The sequence below is a fragment of the Phyllostomus hastatus genome, unplaced genomic scaffold (assembly GCF_019186645.2).
Source record: "Phyllostomus hastatus isolate PE091 unplaced genomic scaffold, TTU_PhHast_1.1 phas_scaffold_46, whole genome shotgun sequence".
NCBI classification, from domain to species: Eukaryota; Metazoa; Chordata; class Mammalia; order Chiroptera; family Phyllostomidae; genus Phyllostomus; species Phyllostomus hastatus.
The window spans coordinates 16602708-16623966 of NW_025334032.1; the positions used below are offsets into that span (position 1 = coordinate 16602708).

A 21259-nucleotide genomic window follows, 5' to 3' on the forward strand; every position below is an offset into this window, starting at 1 on the left:
TGTCGTGGCTTGGCCTCAGTTTGGCACAACTGCTCACAGAAAAGGGCATTTAGTGGAATCCAATGAGCAAACTGAACTAACAAGGAAAATGGGGATACACTCATAGATGGAGAGCAGGATGACAGCTGGAGGGTCAGTGGGGGAGCTTAGGGGATGGAGGGACTGAGCAAAAAGGAAAAAGGACTCATGGACATGGACAACAGTGTGGTGATTGCTGGGGGCGAGGGGGTACAAGGGGACTAAATGGTAATGGGAAAAAAACACAATAAAGATTAAACTTTTAAAACAAGATGCCTGGAGCCCCCTCCCCTGCCACACACACATAAAGGACATTTAATTTTAGGTAGCCAACTTGTTCTAGTAGCTTAGCTACTAGTAGACTAGCTACTAGTCAAAAGGTTTTGTTGACCCTGTTTTCTGGTTAGAGAGAAAAAAGAAATAAATGATGTCATGATTTCCATTATATATCTCAAAACAAAACCTAAGTCATATAAAAAGCCTCTCTTTTAACTCTGGCCGGGTAGCTCAGTTGGTTAGAGGATCATCCCAATATGCCAAGTTGCAGGTTCGATCCCCAGTCAAAGTACATACAGGAATCAAACAATGAATGCATAAATAAGTAGAACAACAAATCGATGTTTCTCTCTCTCACTTCCTCTCTGTATAAAATCAATACATTTAAAAAAATGGTTTTCAAACAAACCAGTTTTTCTAGAATAGGGGCAGGCCAGATCAATCTATTGTACATAATAACCAGAAACTTGAGTTCCCATTCTATAACTTACTCCTCAGGAGGCAAAAGTAAGTAAGTCAAAAATACATGAAAGAGGAAATCTTTAAGAAATATTGAAAAGCCATACAGCACATGAATATAGTGATTATGATGGGTGCTCAATCCCACAGGGCCATGGCTGGACTCCTGGGGATGGGCAATACCCTGTCACGAACAGATGTCGAATTCTGAACACAGCATATATGGGGGCACGTACCTGCTGCCCCAGACCTAGAGGGGGCTGGCACCAAAACTAGGCTTACAAAAGTATTCCTTACTTTCCAGTGGAAAAACCCTCCCAGGACAGAAGTACGACAGACTGTGAAGTTATGAGACTAAGCCCAACTTCCTAATTGTTGAGCCTGTGAAGTGACCTGTGAGCCACTGGAACTCAACCAGCATCTGCAGCATCTGCTTCATGCTGGGTCCTCCTCTTCCCTGCTCCTCCCCAACCTTGAGAAATACAGCTCCCATGTTATGACGAAGAAATTTCTGCTCCAGAACATTAGAAACTTTCTCAAGTGAAACAACACCTTGAAACCACCACCTTCCTAGCTCAGGGTCCTGAAGTAGCAATCATCCCAGACACTGGGGCCAATGAACATGTACTGAAGAAAGAAATCTGGTGAACCAAGTGCTGCTGCCTCAGTGTCTTTTTGGCTGCGTGGTCTTCGGCGACACTAAACCTCTGTGCCTTAGGCCTTCTTGGCAACATGAAGATAATCCCAGCTAATGACCCTTAGATTGCTATGAGGATTCACAGTGCAAAGAGAAAGTCAACACTATGAATAGGGAAAAAAAACCACATTAATATCGCTATTGAAGAGATAAAACACCTACCACCCAGACACAGCTGGTGACCAGCACGTATTGGTCCTTTTCCTGTGGCGCAGCTTTGTAGCATTCAGTGTTATTTTTCACTTTAGAAGCTTCAACTACTGTGCAGTTTCGGACCTAATGGTCAGCTCATGTTTAATTATCTGTAGTTTTGTTTTCTGCATAGGAAACTCACTCCCAGGGAATGTGAATGACATAAGAGTGCCCAGGACTGCCCTCCCTCCCAGAAAGCAAACACTGCCACCAGTTTTTGGTGGTCTTGAGAGCAAGACCATGGTCATACACATATTTGCATTCTCTCCTTGAAATGTAGCATCTTCCACACTTGGCCTACACCTGGCTTCCCTCTCTAGCAATGATGTTCCAGCCCCGTCCACACAGAGCACAAGGAGCCACCACCTTCCTTGCAAAGGCTCCATCCCAGATTTTCACAAACTATTTACTCACCAGTCCTCTTCAATTACTCGCCCGTCTCTTACTGAGACACGCACGACCACACACACATCACTTCCCACAGGGGCAAATCCATGTCTGAGCTACAGGCCTAGGTGGAAACCACAGAAGGTGTTTGCTAACTGCTGCCAACTGCCTTCTGCGGAGGGTGCACCAACCTGAACCTGGCCCGCAGTGCACGCAGGTGTCCGTTTCCCACGCCCGAACCTGCGTGGTAACAGCAGACCTCCAGATTTTATCAACACAAAAGCTAAAAAAATGCTTTCTCATTGTAATTTTATCATAATTTGTACTTCCCTTATTTTGAGTGAGCTTGAACATCTCACATGTTTACAAACTACTTGTATTAAATGATTTATAATTATGTTTCTACTGAATTGTAGGTCTACTACATGTTTCTACTGAATTGTAGGTCTTTTCTTACTGATTTGTAGAAAGTAGTTTTATATAAAAGAAACTAACCTTTTATCTCTGATGTGAATTTCAATTTTTTTCCATCTTTAAACTTTATGGTTATTTTATGGCATGTAGAAATTTTATTTTAATATTTAACAATCTTTTATATTTCTCAACATTTTCCTACAAATGGCTTCTGGATTTACAAACAAACTTAGGAAAGCCTTCTCCAATATGAGGCTGTAAAAGTGCCCCCAAGTTCTTTTAGTAATTTGTGGTTTCATTTCTTCTACATTCAATCTCTGATCCGCCTTGAGTGTGGCTGTGAGGCACACGTCCAACTTCGGTTGACTTTGTTCTGCAGATGGCTGCCCCAACTGTCTGTCAACACTTTTTACTGAATAATTCATCTGTTCCCCACTGATCTGAAATATCATCTTTATTATACAACAAATTTCCATTATTTATCTATTTCTGGACTTTCTGGTGTGTTCCATTATCTGTCTATTCATGTATCTATCTGTACAAGAACATTTAATTTCACAATCTTCGCAGAGACAGAAAGCAGATTGGCAAATGCTCAGGGACAGGGTGGCAGGGAGGGCAGGAGGGAGGGGTGGAAGGGATAGCGGAAACTGTCGGGGGCGATGGATGGAGATGTTGACCACCTCAACATTGGTGATAGACTCACAGGTGTGCAACTGTTAGCATGCTGCACACCTTGTGTGCACTGTATACAATTGATTGTGGGTCCACTCTACCTCAATAAAGCTGTTCCCCAAAAAAGGAAAGAATATGTGAAAACAAAAAATTGTCTATAGCTTTTAAAATACGTTTTAATATTTGGTAGGACTACCCCCTTTTTAATACTCTTCCTTGACAGGCTTTTCCTGGCTATTCTTATATTTTGCTATCCCATCTGAACTTTAGAATCAATCTGTCTAGTTCTAAAAAGGGGGAATAACATGGACACACACACACACACACACACACACACTGTTAAGTGACTTATCGAGTACAACACTGCCTGAACAAGTAACACAGGTGGCTTTTCTAGCTCACATGGCACAACCCTGGAGGACAGGGTTCAGAAATGTTTGTGGGTGACAATGAATTGGACGAGGGATACCATCTATTCTAAAAGTAAAACTTTTTAAAAAGATTTTATTTATTTTTTTTTAGAGAGGGAAGGGAGGGAGAAAGAGAGAGAGAGAGAGAAACATCAATGTGTGGTTGCTGGGGGCCGTGGCCTGCAACCCAGGCATATGCCCTGACTGGGAATCGAACCTGCGATGCTTTGGTTCGCAGCCCACACTCAATCCACTGAGCTATGCCAGCCAGGGCCAAAAGTAAAACTTTTAAACTTTATTTTTAAGCAGCTGATCACAGCTGTTCTCTTTCACTTTCCTGGAAAGTTATAGGAGAACGTAGGTGCTACAATGGAGTCCTCGTCCTTGTTCATCCGGATCATTGTCCGGTGTTCCCCTGCCACCAGACACCATTCCGGGTCAGCTCTCTCCCTGGCTGGATGGACCCTCAGCTCTCAGACGGAGTGTCCAGCCCGCCTCCAGGAAAGAAGGGCAATGTAGGCCAGTGTTTTGAAGCACAAAAAGAATAACTTTGGCTCGAATCACTTTGACATATTGATTAAGATTTTTCTTAATACAAAATGTAACTGTGCAAATACACCATGCCTCTTAATTTTTATCCCCAAAATCCTCTAGCAGTTTTTATTCCTGGCAAACTATAAAATTGTGCCCAAAATTAAAGTCAAGGGAGTGATTAGGAAAAGTGTAGTATCATAGTTTAAAATATTTTAAAAGCAAGCATTGGAGCAGATGGCATGAAGGATATCACCATCATTAAAACAGCTTGCATTAGATAATAAAAATGGCCTGTTTGCTAGATACTAAAAAAAAACAGGTGTTTTTATAGCTATGTGATTTCAGATACATGGTTTACAATCTTAAAGATACTATTTTGAGGACAAGAAAACCTATTCAATGCCATATTAGCACCTTGTCATGTAATAAGCATAAAAATTTTCAGGTGTCAAAAATTAAGCACTCTTTATATTTAGGATATTTAAACCAATCTTACCAAATTTTCATATTCTGAGTATTATAAAAACTTTTAAAAAAGATTTTATTTATTTATTATTCTTTTGAGAGGGGGAGGGAGAAAGGGAAACATCAATGTGTGGTTGCCTCTCAAGCGACCCCTACTGGGCACCTGGCCCTCAACACAGGCATGTGCCCTGACTAGGAATTGAACCAATGACCCTTTGGCTGGCAGGGTAGTGCTCAATCCACTGAGTCACACCAGTCAGGGCTATCTCTAAGAGATTTCCTCTCTTAGAGATTTTTTCTCAGCTAGGGCTATAGAAAAAAATTTAAAATAACAATCAATGCCTCCTGCTTGTATCTGTGAAATCCTCTAAATAGCTCATCATTCTCGCTGTATTTACTGCTCCCTGCTGTCCCCTCTTTCCCAAAACCTGCCCCTCCCTGGGCTCCTGGCTCTTCACCACTCTGGGGACCACTCACAGTCCTGCCTGACCCCTCCCAGCACATCCCCCCAGTTCCTGTCCCTGTCTCCCACCACCTGTGTTCTTTGCCATGGGGCCCCTCCCAGAACCTGACCAGTCTCCAGCTTCCCACCAGCCGTGCTCCCACAACTTTCAGGTTGACATCTGTGCCTCTGATCTTGAAGATTCTCAGCAGACCCCAATGTGCCAAGGGCAAGGGCACATCTGCACTATCTCAGGTTCCAGCTGAGTGCGATGACAGGTGAAACACTGACCTGCTCACCTTCCTTCTTAACAGACCAGCATTTCCAAATACCACCTCTGCTGTGGTGTTACTTCAAACTGCTCATTCCCTCACTCCACCAGAGATCACTAATTTCTTTCTGTCATTTCCATCCCAAATCTAGCCAGGGAGGTCAACTTCAACCGCAGACCATTGTCTCTTCCTGCGTCGGGGTGCTAATGCACGGCCACTGGCAGGGTGCTGTGAGGTCAGCTATCGCAGACACAGAGCAGGCTCTCTTGCTTCCCACCGCCAGCTTCCCTTCCAGACTGGCCCCTCACCCACTCCTGTGCCATGTCAATATGTCACAACCTCACCTCCAGGGTCTTAAGTGGTTGGACCAGGGTAGACACATGTCCCCAGGGACACGAAACACAGGTGTGGGATTTGGACATGGGGCAGAGACAGAAATGAATGTTGATGAAAGCTTCAACCAAACTGTTATAGAGAACCAGAGATGGGGTGACAAACCCAAAATGCTGGCACTGCCCAGTCTTCACTTCTAGCCCTGCAATGCCTTCTTTCTGACACCAGAGATTTGGTGTCTTTTCCAACGGCACCGCTTCTCTGGTTCTCCGAGTCTAGCGGGGTGTCGTGCAATTTGCTGTTTTCCTAAAACCAACTCCTGGAGTTAGCACAGGCCCTGCAAATTAAAGGATCAGTCCCAAAAGACTGCCCCTGCTTCAGACACCAGCTATGAATGGTGGTCCCCAGCCCACTTGTATTTCTACCCAATGACTAAAAATTGAGGGGGTTGATAGAATGAGTCACACAACTCAGGAAAGCACTCACTACCACCAGTTTATTATAAAAGACACAACTCAAGATACCCAGATGGACAAGATGCATAGGGCAAGGTATGGGGAAGGGGCGAGGCTCCCAAACCCTCTCAGGACACGCCAACCCAGCCCTGCACCTCCCTGTGTTCACCAGCCCTGAAGCTCCCAAAGCCCTGTCCTCTGGGGTTTTATGGAGACTTCATTACTTAGGAGAGTTGATTAAATCATTGGCCCTTGAAGATCGAGTTGATCCATCTCAGGCCACTCACGTTCCCCTCCCTGGAGGTGGGGGTAGAGGAATGAGGGTAGGAGTGAGTTTCCAGCTCTACTCATGGCTTAGACTTTCTGGCACCAGCCTCCACCCTGACTGGATGGGACCCCATCCAGGGCCCCCAGACGCCAATCATCTCATTAACCTTCAGAAGACCTCCATTACTCCAGAAATTTCATAGTATTAGGAACTCTGTGCCAGGAACCACGGACAAAGACCAAATATATATTCTTATTATACCATAGCCCTGAGCTCAGTGAACTTCTGATTTTTACATCCAGGATGGTTTGAATTTCTTCAGGTACCTCAAACCCACACTTGCTCTCCTCTCAAAGTCTGCTCTCTGAGACATGACCTCTCTCTGTGCATGGTTCCCACTGACCCTTCCCAGTGGCCCCATCTCCAGTCCTGTCCTCCCCACCACCAGAGTGAACCCTTTCCAGTGGACCAAACAGATCCTGTGCTAGAATATCCTGAGAGCCTCCAGAAGGATACCCAAGTCCTCAACATACCATCCAAGCCCAAGATGCGCCACTAGCTTTCCAGCATCACCTGTAGGCCGCCCAAATGTCCCCAAAACAATGGCTTAATTGGTTCCCAGACAGAACACACTCCTTCACGCCCCTGCTCTGCCTTTCTTCACACCCTTCCCTCTACCTAGAAATGTCCTTATTATTCTTGTTCTTCATGTGTTGCTCCCTTCCTAATGCTTAAGATCCTATATGGGCTACCCTCCTCAAGGAAGTCATTTCTGAACTCCAGGATAGCTGGGTGATCTTCTCTACATCCCTATATCAGGACTTATAAAATAAACTATGTCACACTCAGAGCATCTGTCTGTAGGTCCTTCTGCCTCACTGAACACAAGCTCCAGAAGAACAGGAACTGCCTTCCATACTTCTCTTTGCCAAAGCCAGGCACAAGTTTGACCCCAGATGTCCAATGCATGCTCAGGGTCAGTTCTGAAAATGGAAATTGAGTGTACTACAAGGAACGTGATATAATGAGTAAACTGCCCAAACAAAATAGAAATGGGACATCCCACCTCTCTAAAATGATCCAGTCTTAGGAAACGTGATAAAACTTATCAAACAAACTACTCATCCTTGAACCTAGTGGTTCCACTTGGAAAGTATTTATGAAACAAAAAAACACATTCATCACAGCACCATTTTTAACAGCTAGAAACAACACAAATAGCTGATGATGGGAGATGTGGAGAAATTGCTAAGTAGCCACCCACTGTGGAATGCTATCTAGTTACTCAAAAGACAAGTCAGTAGAAAATAGGAAAACATGTCTTCTACAAAATAAATTTGAGAGAAAATAGGAGAATATGAAAGTAAGTTAAGAGTCCCAAAAACAAAGCTGGTAAATTATGATATGTCCATGTGATGGAATGTTATAAGACTATTTTAAAATGTTCAAGACTATTTAAAGACATGAACAAACTCTCAAATACAGTAAGTATAAAAAACAAACTGTAAAACAATCCAAAGCATAAACTGGTTTTCTAAAAAAAAAACTATATATGTACATACATTTTGTAAAATTACAGTAATGCGAGGAACTCAATGTAGTTTTTTCCAGTAAATTAGATAAGTTAACAACTATTTATAGCTCTTTAGAGATAATTGTTAAAGTTGCCAATTATGAAAAGCAGAAGAGGTGAAACTTTGAGAGTAGACTTTTAAAAGTTTAATTATCCATATACCTGTTAACTTAATCCCTCATTAGAATTCCCCAGCCAAAACTTACCTTAAATGTCACATGAAATACAGAGAAGTGCGCTGTTCACTTAACAAATGACAACATTAAGCCTCATGTGAGGGAAATTTTCCTAGCCCAAAAGTGGCCTTTTGACTTCCCTCTGTACCTTGGGAGCTGAGAAGTCAGGAGGCCCCCACAGAATGAAGCAATTCATTATAGGCTTCAGAGACCAAAATCAAATAGACCTGAACTTCCTTTACCAGGACAAAAAGATCCCTCTATTACCTATCAGAGTATACTCATTGGGACATGCGTGGACAGTAAGTTGGGAAAAGTACTTGTGCAATACAAATAAGAAAAACCGTCACGCAGAGGTCAGAACACTCATCAATCAAGCTATCAATTGATACAATCTTCAATACTTACTTCATTGGCCCTTTTAATGATCTTATCATCCACATCTGTAATTCCCATCACCATGATGATGTTGCATCCAAAAACCCTGGTTAGGATCCTTCGAATTATATCAAATCTAACATATGAACTGAAAGAAAAAAAATGTTAGGATGCTTTTAATACACTGAGTCATCATGGTGATACTTAAAAATGAGTGCATTACATTTCAGCATGCTGCTGCCTAACTTCACATACGGGATATAATCGACAGTTCAAGTGCAGCTAGAAAAAAGAAAAGACTTTACTGACTGGTCCCCACTGGTTCTCACAAGAAATTGACACAGGTACTGCCTCAATTTCAGGATACATGCTAGCATTTTTTATTTAAGAGCTGTTGTTCAAGTGACTTTACATCTATTTAATTGTATAAAATTTTATTCATAATACAATCTCACTAGGTAGTTAAAATGCTGAGAACATTTACCATTCTTCATGCTCTCCAATAACTATAATTTTTACTATGACAAAAGAGAAGTAAATAATAAATACTTACTAGTCTAAACAAACACAATCCTATTAAACCTGTATAAGATTACTAAGAAATGTACACACTATTATAGACTATTAAAACACCAGCTTATTGGTAGACTATACTGGGGAAACTCAAACTTGTAAAACTGAACTTTCAAAATCCATTATGATCCATTCAAAATCTCAAGAAGCTAGTTTCTCATAAAACCAAAGTTAAAATTTAATCTAATGCTCAACTCTCTGTCCACGTGGCCCCTCTAAATTTGAGTTCAAAAAATCATTTTCCCTTGAAAATGAGCCCCGTAATTGTATCCCTTAAACCTCCCACACTCACTCACCCCAAACATAGCGGAGTCCAAAGCCCTCCATTCTAGTGCCAAAACTATCTCCAAAACTCTTGCTAAGATATTCAACCTTTTGAAGCCTTGGACTGCTTATTATATTGTAAATTGGGCAAAATTCAACTACCCATAGGGCTGTTATGCATAGTCTTAAAGCAGCACAAATTCCAACAAGCACAAGCTATTATTACCTTCATTCAGTATGAGAAAGAAAAGACTCTACAAGACATAAGATTTAAGAGAAAAAGTTAACAAGTACCTAAAACAGCGATTTTCAACCAGTGTGCCATAAGAATGTTTAAAACATGTAATACCTGACTATTTAGTCAGGGGCACTGACCGCTTTTCCCTTAGATTGTCAAATTAAAAAAATTACAACAGCCAACACAACAATAGCCATCTGGTGTGAATGAATCAAAATTACACCTATTTTTTTGTCAGATCGGCCAAAAAAAATTTTTTTTGGTGTGCCGCAGAATTTTAGTAACTAGCTTATGTGTGGCATGAGATGAAAAAGGTTGAAAATAGCTGACATAAAATAGTGAAAACAAAAGTGAAGTCACAGGCTTGGCCCAGAGGAGCTCAAGGCCCTCAAGGCCCTGAGACACTGCAGTGGGGGCCGCTCCTCCAAGGGCCACTCCGCAGGAATCACATGAGGCTGCACAGTGGAGGGGGCAGAGAATTCGAACTCAGCCCACCTGCCCGGTTCATTAACTCCCCTCGTGGGACCCGCGGCTGGTTCTGTTAGCCCTCTGCATTGCAGTATCCCCATTTGTAATTTGGAGATAGTAAGAGCACTGCCATGAAGAACAGACATAAGACCAATGGAACAGAAATGAGAGCCCAGAGATAAGCCTACATGTACGTGAGCAAATAATTTTTGATGAAGAAGCCAAAAACATACAATGGTAAAAGAAAGACTCTTCATACAAAAATTAACTCAAAATGAAACAAAGAGCTAAATATAAGACCGGAAATAATAAAATACATAGAAGAAAGCATTGGTACCAAACTTATGGTCCTTGAACTTAGAGGGAATTTTATTAATTTAACCCCAAAGGCAAGGGAAGTAAAAGCAAAAATAAATGAATGGAACCATGTCAAACTAAAAACTTCTGCACAACAAATGAAACCATTATCCACAAAAAGGCAATCAACCAAACGGGAGATGACATTTGCAAACAACACCTCTGATAAGGGGTTAATATCCAAAATATATGAAGAACTCCTACAACTCAACAACAAAAAAGCAACCAATCCAATTAAAAAGTAGGCAGAGAACCCAAACAGACACTTCTCCCAAAAAGACATATAAATGGCCAACAAGTATATGAAAAGATACTCAACTTCACTAGCTATTAAGGAAGTACAAATCAAAACCACAATGAGATACCACAACACATCTGTTAGAATAGCTATTATCAACACATAACAATAAGTGTTGGAGAGGTTGTGGAGAAAAAGGAACCCTCCATACACATTGCTAGCAGGAATGTAAATTGGTACAACCACTTTGGAAAACAGCATGGAAGTTCTTCAAAAATTATAGAGCCCTGGTTGGTGTGGCTCAGTGGACTGAGTGCCAGCCTGCAAACCAAAGGACTGCTGGTTCTATTCCCAGTCAGGGCACATGCCTGAGTTGTGGGTCAGGTCCCCAGTAAAAGGTGCAAAAGAGGTAACCACACATTGATGTTTCTCACCCTCTCTTTCTCCCTCCTTCCCCTCTGCCTAAAAATAAATAAAATATTTTTTAAAAAAATTAAGAATAGCCCTGGCTGGCATGGGTCAGTGGATTGAGTGCTGGCCTGTGAACCAAAGGGTCACCGGTTTGATTCCCAATCAGGGCATATGCCTGGGCCCCAGTAGGGGGCATGTGAAAGGCAACCATACATTGATGTTTCTCTCCCTCTCATTCTTTCCTCCCTTCCTCTCTCTCTAGAAATAAATAAATAAAATCTTTTTTAAAAATTGAGAATAGAGTTACCATATGATCCAGCAATCCTTCTTCTGAATGTCTATCCAAAAAATTTGAAAACATTTATTCATAGATACATGTATCTCTACAGTCACTGCAGTAGCACCCACGGTGACCAGAACATGGGAACAACCAATAGTTGAAATGTCCATTGATAGATAATCAGATAAAGAAGATGTGCTACATATATATTTAAAATGGAATACTACTCAGCTATCAGAAAAGATGAAATATGGCCAGTTGTGACAACATGGGTGGATCTTGAAAATATCATGCTAAGTGAAATAAGTCAGATGGAAATTCAAGAACTATATGATTTCCCTTATATGTGGGATATAAAACTAAAAGCAACAAATGAACAAACAGGACAAACAAAAAATAACTCACAGACCACAGTAAGGTGGTTGGCAGAGGGGAAGGCTGTGTACGTGTGGGGTGCGGATGTGGAAGAGGGCAAAGTGGGTCAAGTACATGGCAGCAGCAGAAGACTTGACTGAGTGAACACACCATGCACAATGCATCTGTACATTGGTACAGATGACATATTATGGAATTGTACACCTGATACCTGTGTAATTTTATTAACCAATGTCACCTCAATAAACAATAAAATTAAAAATCATAATAATAGCATTGCCACCTGGTGTTATTAGAATTATACTGGCTGGTGTTTGTAAAGCATCTAGTACAGTGTCTGACACATAGCAAGTGCTATCTGTGCCTATTGAGTATATGTATATTTTTTAAAATAGAGGCTGGTGTGGCTACCTGGGGACAAAACTGGAGTGAGATGAACCTGGTGAGTAAATAGGGGCAGACCTGTAGAACCACAGAGATGTCCTTAGGATTCTGAACATCATCTTAAGAGTAGGGGAGCCACTCCTGACCATCCCCACCCTCAAGATCTCCCAACCTTTTAGAAATCTTGTAGTACTTAGGTTTCCAGCCTTGAAGGGGCATCTTGAATTGAATGCTGTCTCTTGACAATTGAGTTCTATCTCACCAGCAAAGCTTCCATAGTGGTTATCCTTGAGTGGCGGAAAGAAGAGATGAAGGGGGACATAGAGGAGGCTTGGGTGTTGGTAACATTCTGTTTCTCCATCTAAGAGCCAGGAACATTCAGCTACACACTTAAGATTTTAATTCTTTTTTGTATTTATAAGGGCAAATACAAATGATAACTTAGAGGCTTGATTCTTTGGCTGAATGTAAGAGAAGAGATTTTCCCCACTCCTCCTGCTTTTCAGAATTATTTCCTCAGTCCTTTTAAAACACATGTATGTAAATCTTTCTAATGACTAAATAAGTCTCTGTCAGCCTCACAACTCAGGAAAGTTTCAAGGACCTGGAAGCCATCTCTCTACAATGAAGTCATCAAGGAAAATAATGCTCTATCTCCCAATAGGAGGAAATGGGCCTAACTTTTCACTAGACTCCACACTGCACACCCCGCCTAAACTAGTGAGTGGTATCCACTTACCTCTATAGAAGAGAATGATTTCTTTCTGCCTTTGCAATCATTTTAGCAGGTTGCCTATAATGTGCATCCCATTGTGTTTTCATACTTACTCAAAAATAAAATTGTTTTCTACCCTGGCTGTTGTGATTCAGTGGATTGAGTGCCAGCCTGTGAACCAAAGGGTCACTGGTTCGATTCCCAGCCAGGGCACATGCCTTGGTTGCAGCCAGGTCCCCAGTAGGAGACGTGCAAAAGGCAACCACACATTGATGTTTCTCTCCCTCTCCTTCTCCCTCCCTTCCCCTCTCTCTAAAAATAAATAAGTAAAATCTTTTTTAAAAAATTGTTTTCTTTCTCTTCTGCCATTGAGGAGAGATTTTTTTCCAGTTGGGCGATTATTGTTTTAATATTTCTCCAACATATTTTATGTTTAAATAAAGAGGTAAAAGTATGCTTTTTATAATTAATAGTAAATTGGCCCAAAGTGAAGAAAAAAATGATTCCTAGACCATTTATTTTGTTATAACAAAACACAGAAAAGTTCAGATTTTGCTGGGTGATATACTATTTTTTTAAAAATGTGTACTAAATAAATGCAACTTTTACTTTTAGTCTTGATCTGAACAAGTTAAATGATACAAGAGAACACACAGCATATTAGGGGAAGTAGTAATTTTGACAAATGAGAGAGCAAGCACAGTCATATATATACCCGGTCCTACACAGCTCCAATACTTCCTACATGTGTGACTCCTGGAAGGTTACTTGTTCTCAATAATTGTTGATCCCTCACCATATATCACACTTTAGTTACTGTGTTAAGCAGCAATCTCATGAAACTGTGAAGATTCAAACTGATGGAAATTCCTGGAGTCAAGATGGTGGCATAGGTAAACCCAGCTCGCCTCCTCACACTACCAATGAAAATTACAACTAAACTATAGAACAACCATCATTCAGAACCATCAGAAATCAAGTTGAATGGAATTCTGACAACTACAGAATTAAAGAAACCACATCCATCCAGGCAGGTGAGGAGGCAGAGATGCAGAATGGGCTGGCTCCACATCCACCTGTGGTGGACAAAAATTTGGCAGGGATATCTCGGGGGTTAGGAGTCCCAGCCCAACACCAGGCTCCCCAGCCCAGAGTTGTATTGCCAGGAAGATAAGTCCCCACAACTTATGATTACAAAAACCAGTGGGGATTGAGTTGGTGGAAGAAAGTTCTAGAGTCCCAAGAAGTTCCTCTTAAAGAACACAGGCACAGACTTAGACCTAATCACTCTGAGCTCCAGCACCAGGGTAGCAGTTTGAAAGGCACCAGGGGCATACAGGGAGGACATGAAGTGTCTGGCATCAAGGTGAGAGCTTTCTCCCAGACAGAAAGTTGGACAGAGGCCATTGTCCCTCTTCTGAGCCCTCCTGCCACAGAGCCACAGAGCAGGCAGGCAGGTGTCACATCTAAGACTCCATGAACCTAGCTAACACTGTTTGTCCTGCCCTGGAGATCCCCTGAGGCTCCGTCCCTCCCAATTTATGAGCCCACCCAAGCTGTTAACAGTGGCTTTTCCACTTGAATATTGGGTCTCGGCTCATGCTTCACAACTTCCCAAATTCTCTCAAACAGCAACAGCCAGCCTCAATGAGGCCCCAACCCCTGCACCTTTTGCTAAGTGGCCCCAGGCCCAACGCTAGAAGCATCCAGCCTAGATTCACAGCTTGGTTTTGCTGGGAACCTCCAAGTCCAGCACAAGCAGCAGCTATCTCATATTACTTTATAGCTCATGCAGGGTGGCCCTGGGCAGTACGCAGGTGGGGGCTGACCTTGGCCTGTACCACCCAGGAAACCCCAGGACCAACGCACCCACTGAACAGCTATAGACCATGCTGGAGCACCACCACCCTGCCACTGCACACCTGATCCTCCACGGAAGGTGGAGGTTGGTGGTCAGTGGTCAGAGCCAGTCCTTGTAGCTGACTGGCATGGGTAAATCCTTTCCATTGACATGACAAGAACAATCAAGGCTCAACTACAAGAGGAGGGTGTGCTCGGTCCATGCAGAGGATGCACCTCAAGTACCCAGCTTGGGTGATAGGAGAGGCTGTACCCCTGAACCCTAAAGGACACCTACTACATTAGGGCACACTATCAAGATAGGGAGTCATAGCAGCTCTACCTAATATGTAGAAACAAACACAGGGAGCCTGCCAAAATGAGACAAAGAAACATGGCCCAAATGAGAGAACAGATCAAAATGTCAGAAAAAGAATTAAATAAAATGAAGATAAGCAATCTATCAGATGTAGCATTCAAACACTGGTTATAAGGATGCACAAGGAACTTAGTGAGGATCTCAGCAGTACAAAAAAGATCCAGTTAGAATGAAGGGTGTACTAATTGAAGCAAAGAACAATTTACAGGGAAAAAACAGGAGAACACAGAACAGCTAAGAATCAAAATCAATGGATGAAGCTAAGAATCAAATCAATGATTTGGAACATAAGGAAGAAAAAAACAACCAATCAGAACAAGAAGAAGGAAAAAAAAACAGAGATAGTGTAAGCAACCTCTGGGACAAGAGTTCCAACATTCACATCATAGGGGTGCCAGAAGGAAAGGAGAAACAGCAAGAAATTGGAAATCTATTTGAAAAAATAATGAAAGAAAACTTTCCTAATTTGGTGAAGGAAATAGACATGAAAGTCCAGGAGGTGTAGAGAGTACCAATTATGATGGATGCCAAGAGGCCCATTCCAAGACACATCATACTTAAAATGCCAAAGGTTAAAGATAGAGAATCTTAAAAGCAGCAAGAGAAAAGCAGTTAGTTACCTACAGGTGAGTTCCCATAAGAATGTCACCTAATTTTTTAAAAGAAATTTTGCAGACTTGGAGGGATTGGCAAGAAATATTCAAAGTCATGAAAAGAAGGGGCCTCCAGCCAAGATTGCTCTACCCAGCAAAGCTATCATTTAGAACTGAAGGACAGAAGAAGAGCTTCCCAGACAAGAAAAAACTAACCATTACTATATGAAATATTAAAGGGACTTATTTTAAAAAAGGTCAAAACTATGAACAATAAAATGGCAATAAATACATCTCTATCAATAATTGAATCTGAACAACAAACTAATCAAACAAGCAGAACAGAGACAGAATTGTGGATATGGAGAGTGTTTTGATGGCTGCCAGATGAAAGTGGGTTTGGGGGAATGGGTGAAGAGGTGAGGGGATTAAGAAGTACAAATAGGTGGTTACAGAATAGCCATGGGGATGTAAAGTATAGTGTAGGAAATGGAGTAGCCAAAGAACTTATAGGCATGATCTGTGGACATGAACAAAGGTATAGGGATTGCCTGAGGGAGTGGGGTGTTTCTGGATGGAGGAGGGCAAAGGGGGGAAAATTGGGACAACTGACCAGCTGATTCCAGGGCCCCTGGGAAGGCCTCCTCTCACTGAACACATCAAGAAACATCTAACGTAATTTCAGAATGGGTCATTTTTACTGTTCCTCATTGCCTCCTGAATTGCCTAACCCGTGAAATTGGTATAAGTGTTCAGAACTATTGCAACAACCAAATGAGACTGTAACATGTATGCTTCCCACAATACCTGGAACATAGTAATTATTCAGTATATTTAAGTAGCCACTTGAGAGAGGAAAAAATTCTAATTCAGGACACTCACCAAGCATGGCCAAGGTGTGCATGATCATAGACAGTTGGGCCACAGCTATACCTAGGAACAAAGTTAAAATCCATCATGTGAAACGTATTTGCAAGAAAGACACCACTTTCTCGGATAGGATTATATATAACCATGTCTTTCTTTTTAAGCACCACTTCTGGGGAATGTACAGCCAGGAATCTATTATTTGACTCGTTAAATTCATATTAAAACCCTGCCAATTCACTGTGACTATACCAGCGTCTTCAGTGGTCCTTCCCATGTATTTTATTACTTACTAAGTGATTTCCACCCGAGAACCCAACCCCACTTTCCACACAAAACGCTCACTCCACAATCCTTCCCGCCCTACCTCCCCCAGTACAATCCCCGGGAGCTACCAGGAGGCGGCGTCCGCGCTGCCCACGATTAAGGAGTCCTTCCTCCGGGTGAGGCTGTTGTACACCTTGACGCCCGTATCGTGGCCTGCAGGCTGCAGCCAGTCCTGCCCGCGTTCCCCTGACACCGCCCGCCCTGGCCACAGCCCCGGCCCCAGGTCCAGCGAGGCCCGGAGAAGCGGAGTGGCCAGAGGAGCACGGAATACCCGCAGCATGACAGGTCCGCGCGCCTGGCGAAACTAGGGAATTCCGGCAGCTTGGAAAGTTCGCCACGCCCACTTCTAATAGGCCCGGCCCGGCCAGGCCGGTCGCCACTGACCCTGGGATACTTCGCTCAGCATAGGCCCCGCCCACCCCCGGAAGATGATCAGCACAGCCCCCGCCCACCCCGAAAGCTACCCGGCCAGGCCCCGCCCACCCTGAAAGACGACGGTTAGGGCACAGCCACCCCGGAATTAGGACCTGTCCCACTCCCACCCGCCCACCCAGAAAAAGGACACAGCGCAGCCGCTCCCATCCTGGAAGAGGACTTGGCCCAGCCACGCCCACCCCGGAACAGCCGTAGGGAAGCGGCAGCTCCGCCTCTGTCAGGCCTGTGGGTGTCCTTCGGAAAGCAGGGGGTGCCCTTCGAAAAGCAGGGGGTGCCCTTAGGGGGGGTGGGGGAGGGGAAGGTCGGAGTCCGAGTCGGGAAGGGGTGCTGGCAGGGAACAGAGTCGGACCCCTATGCGGCAGGAAGAAGTACTCCCTCCCGCTCGAGGGAGGGCCACCGCACATCAACTCAGGTAGGCCGAGTGCTTACGTAGGAATCCCCGCCGGGACAGGGGAGGTCTCTGCGAGCCGGTGTTCACAGTGCAGAGACCTGCGGATGACTCCTCGCGCGCTCCCGAAGCACATTTGCACCTCAGTAAAGGCACACACCCAAAGTATGTTTGCATCCCAGCACACACTCTGCGGAGGAAAGACCAAAGCTAGGGAAGCACTCATTCATTAAATACACGTGGTAGGGAATGTCTGCTTGGGATTCATTTTAAAGTGAAAAACATTCTGAATTGCGGTTTTAGTGGGGCTTTTAGTTGTTTATTTTTAGAGGGGAAGGAGGGACATAGGGAGTGAAGCTTCTGTCGTTTGCCTCTCGCACAACCCCAGCGGGAGACCTGGCCCGCAACCTAGACACGTGCCCTAACGGGAGTCGAACCGAATTGACCTTTCGGTTTGCAGGCCGGCGCTCAATCCGCTGAGCCACACCAGTCAGGGTTCAGTGGGATTTTCTAAAAGCGGGTTTATGTGAAGTTAGTTTCAAGATATCTCGACAAATGTGTCCCTATTTTCTTGCAAAACAATGTTTCAAAACAAATCTTTGCTTTTGCCATCCTCAAAAGAGCACAGAGATTCCTCTGTTCTTTTTGGGGTTTGTTTTCTTAGTTTTTTGAAAGGCAAATGATTAAGTAGAGACAAATTAGTACGTTCCTTGAACACTTAAAATTTTTTTGAGATCCGTGGAGTTCAGCTCTGCAATTCTGTTTCAAGCCGGACTGTAGTCTAATAAACTATGTAATATGCATGAACTAAAATATTAGACCCTGTTGTTGAAAATTATGAGACGTCAACACCAATGCCTAGCAGTGCTCCCTGACTACTCAAAAGTTCTTCACTGCCTTCATACTTATCTTGATGTTATTTTGTATTTGTCTTTTGTTTCTATGTGCATATTTTGCTCCCTGAGTACTTTAGATTGTAAATTCCTTTGTATCTCACACTGTACTCAGCACTAAATTCAGACGAGTTGCTGAATTAATATCTGATGAAATCCACCTGTTGTGCAGGTGGGAGGAAATTTGGGTGAAAACACATCTGTTAGAGGAGGCTCTAATCCAATTATTAGGTGTGCCAATGAAATAAGAAAATGGACAAAAGGCCTGATTGCAATCTGAGAACATACAGAATTCAAGGAAAAACCTAGAAATTTTGAAGACATTTAATAACATTAAAGACCAAATCCTGCACATGAATTTGGATAGGTGCAATGTTTGAAATGGCCAAAGAAATCATGATGTTTAAATTAACAATGGTATCTTCTGTCTTCAGAAAACTTGCCATATAATGTGTTTGTCCCTTGTCTTGCAGCAGTTCTACCTTTTGTTAAGTCTTTTGGGAATCATCAAAGAAATGATAAACATAACTCATTTAATGATTGTTAAAAATGTGATTCCTTTTGCAGGTTGAATATTAAGGTCAAGTAAAGGTGACCAAGAAGATTATATACCAGAAAAAGAGAATCTTATCTCCCTAATCTAGGTCAGAATACAAAGTGTATTAAAATGAATAACTCCAAAATATCGTGAATGCCATTTCTTAGTCCTTAATGACAACAACAACAACAAAAAATGTGATTCTCAGTATTGTTTTCTTTCAAGGCAAAATCTTGTAAATTCAGACTAGAAGAGATAAGGGCATTGTTTAGGGCATTTCAAGTCTGAAATGAAAGTGTTGATTTATTTAAGAACCTCAAAACAAATAATTGTATATTTATCTCTTATCTTTTAATCCCTTAAGTTCGAATGTCTTCAGTTAAACTGGAAATATAACTTTAGGAAAAAGGATTTAATATCTATCTTTTTGTAACACACTCCAAAGAGCAAAACTGAAACAAACAAGATTCCTCAGTATATCTTCAAAATTAAACATTTTCCCTTAGTGGTATATTTCAAATGCATAATCACAGTTCATTGTTTTAGCTATTGGTCTTCTAAACTTGTTCAGAAAACTGTGAAGTCATTAGTATATATTTTAGTAACTTTGTAAAGCTAATAATAAAATATTTTCTACTTCTTACCCGAGGGGTAAATTAAATGTCTTATTGAATGTAAGCTCCTGTTCTCTATTCTCTACTGTGACCCCAGGGCATAAAACAGTAGCTAGAACTTGGTAGGCACTTGTTAAATACTTCTTGTTGATTAAATAAGATGTCTTTGTATTTTAAGTATATGAAAAGTCCATGAAACATGAGAGGAATCATTATTCAGATAGCATGGTGATTTTTAGAAAAGATAACCTCATCCAAACTCCAGTTGATTGTTGGATGAGGTATATGATTTCTAACCTTTAAATTCAGAGAAACACTACTCATTCAAGAGCCAACGAACCAAGCATTGAAAAAAGAACCTACTTTTTTCTTGCTATTGTACTTTAAAACTGCTTACATGCTATGTATGGTATTTCTTATTCTACTTTGTACTCTTTATACCATGTAACATCTCTTTCCACATAATGTCATAGTATTAGTCCTTTGTGCAGACCAGTGGCCAATAAATTTTGTTGTATGAAATGAAACTTTTCTTATGATGTGCTTTTTAACTGGGCCAAGTCTGGAAGACGTGAATCTATTTCCCAAATATCAAAGTGAATGTCCTCCTGATGAGGGGGTTGGATGAGGGAGTGTAAGTAAGAGCAAAGAACAAACTCATTTACATCAAACATTGTCGTTTGTCACCGTCGTAACGTTCCAATGTGAACAATCCATTTCAAAAGACAAAATAGCTTAATTTAGTCTCATTTATTGTAGTGATATCCATATCAAGATGCCCTGCGGATCGCTGAGAAGAGCACCACTGCAGATAATAATTTTTTTATAAAAATTGGGTTGGCCCGAAATATTACTGGGTTACATACAGCAATTTTAAAAAATTCCCAGAAGATTTTGTCATTGTTTGGTCGCGAACACCCCGAATCTCAATACCAGAACTGTGCGCGTTAGAACTGCAATGTAATCATTTTGTCTACATGGTGTGCCCTATATGGCAATGGAGCACCGGAGTTAAGAGTGAAACGCTCTGAATTAATAAAAGGGGAAGGAAACGGAGCACTGCCCTGGCACGGAGTTAACAGAGACATCCCCAAGGTTGGGGGGAGGGTGGTCAAGCTAATTTACAGGGCGACAGACAACGAAAAGACAACCCGCCCACCTTGGGGAAGACAGAACGCGCAGACTGCAGAGGAGAGCGGGAGGGAAACAGAGGTAACCCCGCAGAGCTAGCTCGGTCAGGAAGGACACTCGGCAGCGTAGGGCCAGAGCCCAGCGGACAAAGGTGGAGTGGCCACGCCCACAAGGCGGGACGTCTGGTGGAGAAGGCGGGCCTTTGTGCCGACCCGTCGTCCTGGCAACGGGATCCTCCGTGCGAGTACTTTTAAGAAAGCTCCAAATCCGGAGTTCGTGGTGGGAAGAGTCATTGGAGAGGGGAAGGGCCGAGACAACACAGAGAGAGACCCCAGCATCACAACGACCAGACACCTGGTCTGCCCAGGTTTAGGTGGTCTTCCAAATGAGGGGGCAAAGTTTGAGAGCAGGTTCCAGAGCACAGGAGGACAGGGATTGGGGCTGCCCGCCCTCTGCGTGGGCCTGGCCCGGAAGCAGCTCCCCTCGCCGGCCCCTTTTGTCTGCTAGCCGCCCGGCTCCGGGCTCCGG

The 21259-nt window shown here is 42.7% G+C and overlaps 1 protein-coding gene across 2 annotated transcripts in view; it reads right to left on the bottom strand.

Moving 5' to 3' along the window:
* Positions 1 to 17137, bottom strand: part of CARS2 (cysteinyl-tRNA synthetase 2, mitochondrial) — a 51429-nt gene extending 34292 nt beyond the window's left edge. For both annotated transcript variants that reach the window (XM_045821469.1, XM_045821470.1), the window contains exons 1-3: positions 16801 to 17137; positions 16421 to 16471; positions 8455 to 8572 (exon numbers count right to left, since the gene is read on the bottom strand). In XM_045821469.1, coding sequence (XP_045677425.1) covers positions 8455 to 8572; positions 16421 to 16471; positions 16801 to 17012 — 381 coding nt within the window. In that variant the 5' untranslated portion in view covers positions 17013 to 17137. The remainder of the gene's footprint in view (positions 1 to 8454; positions 8573 to 16420; positions 16472 to 16800) is intronic.
* Positions 17138 to 21259: the final 4122 nt, after the last annotated feature.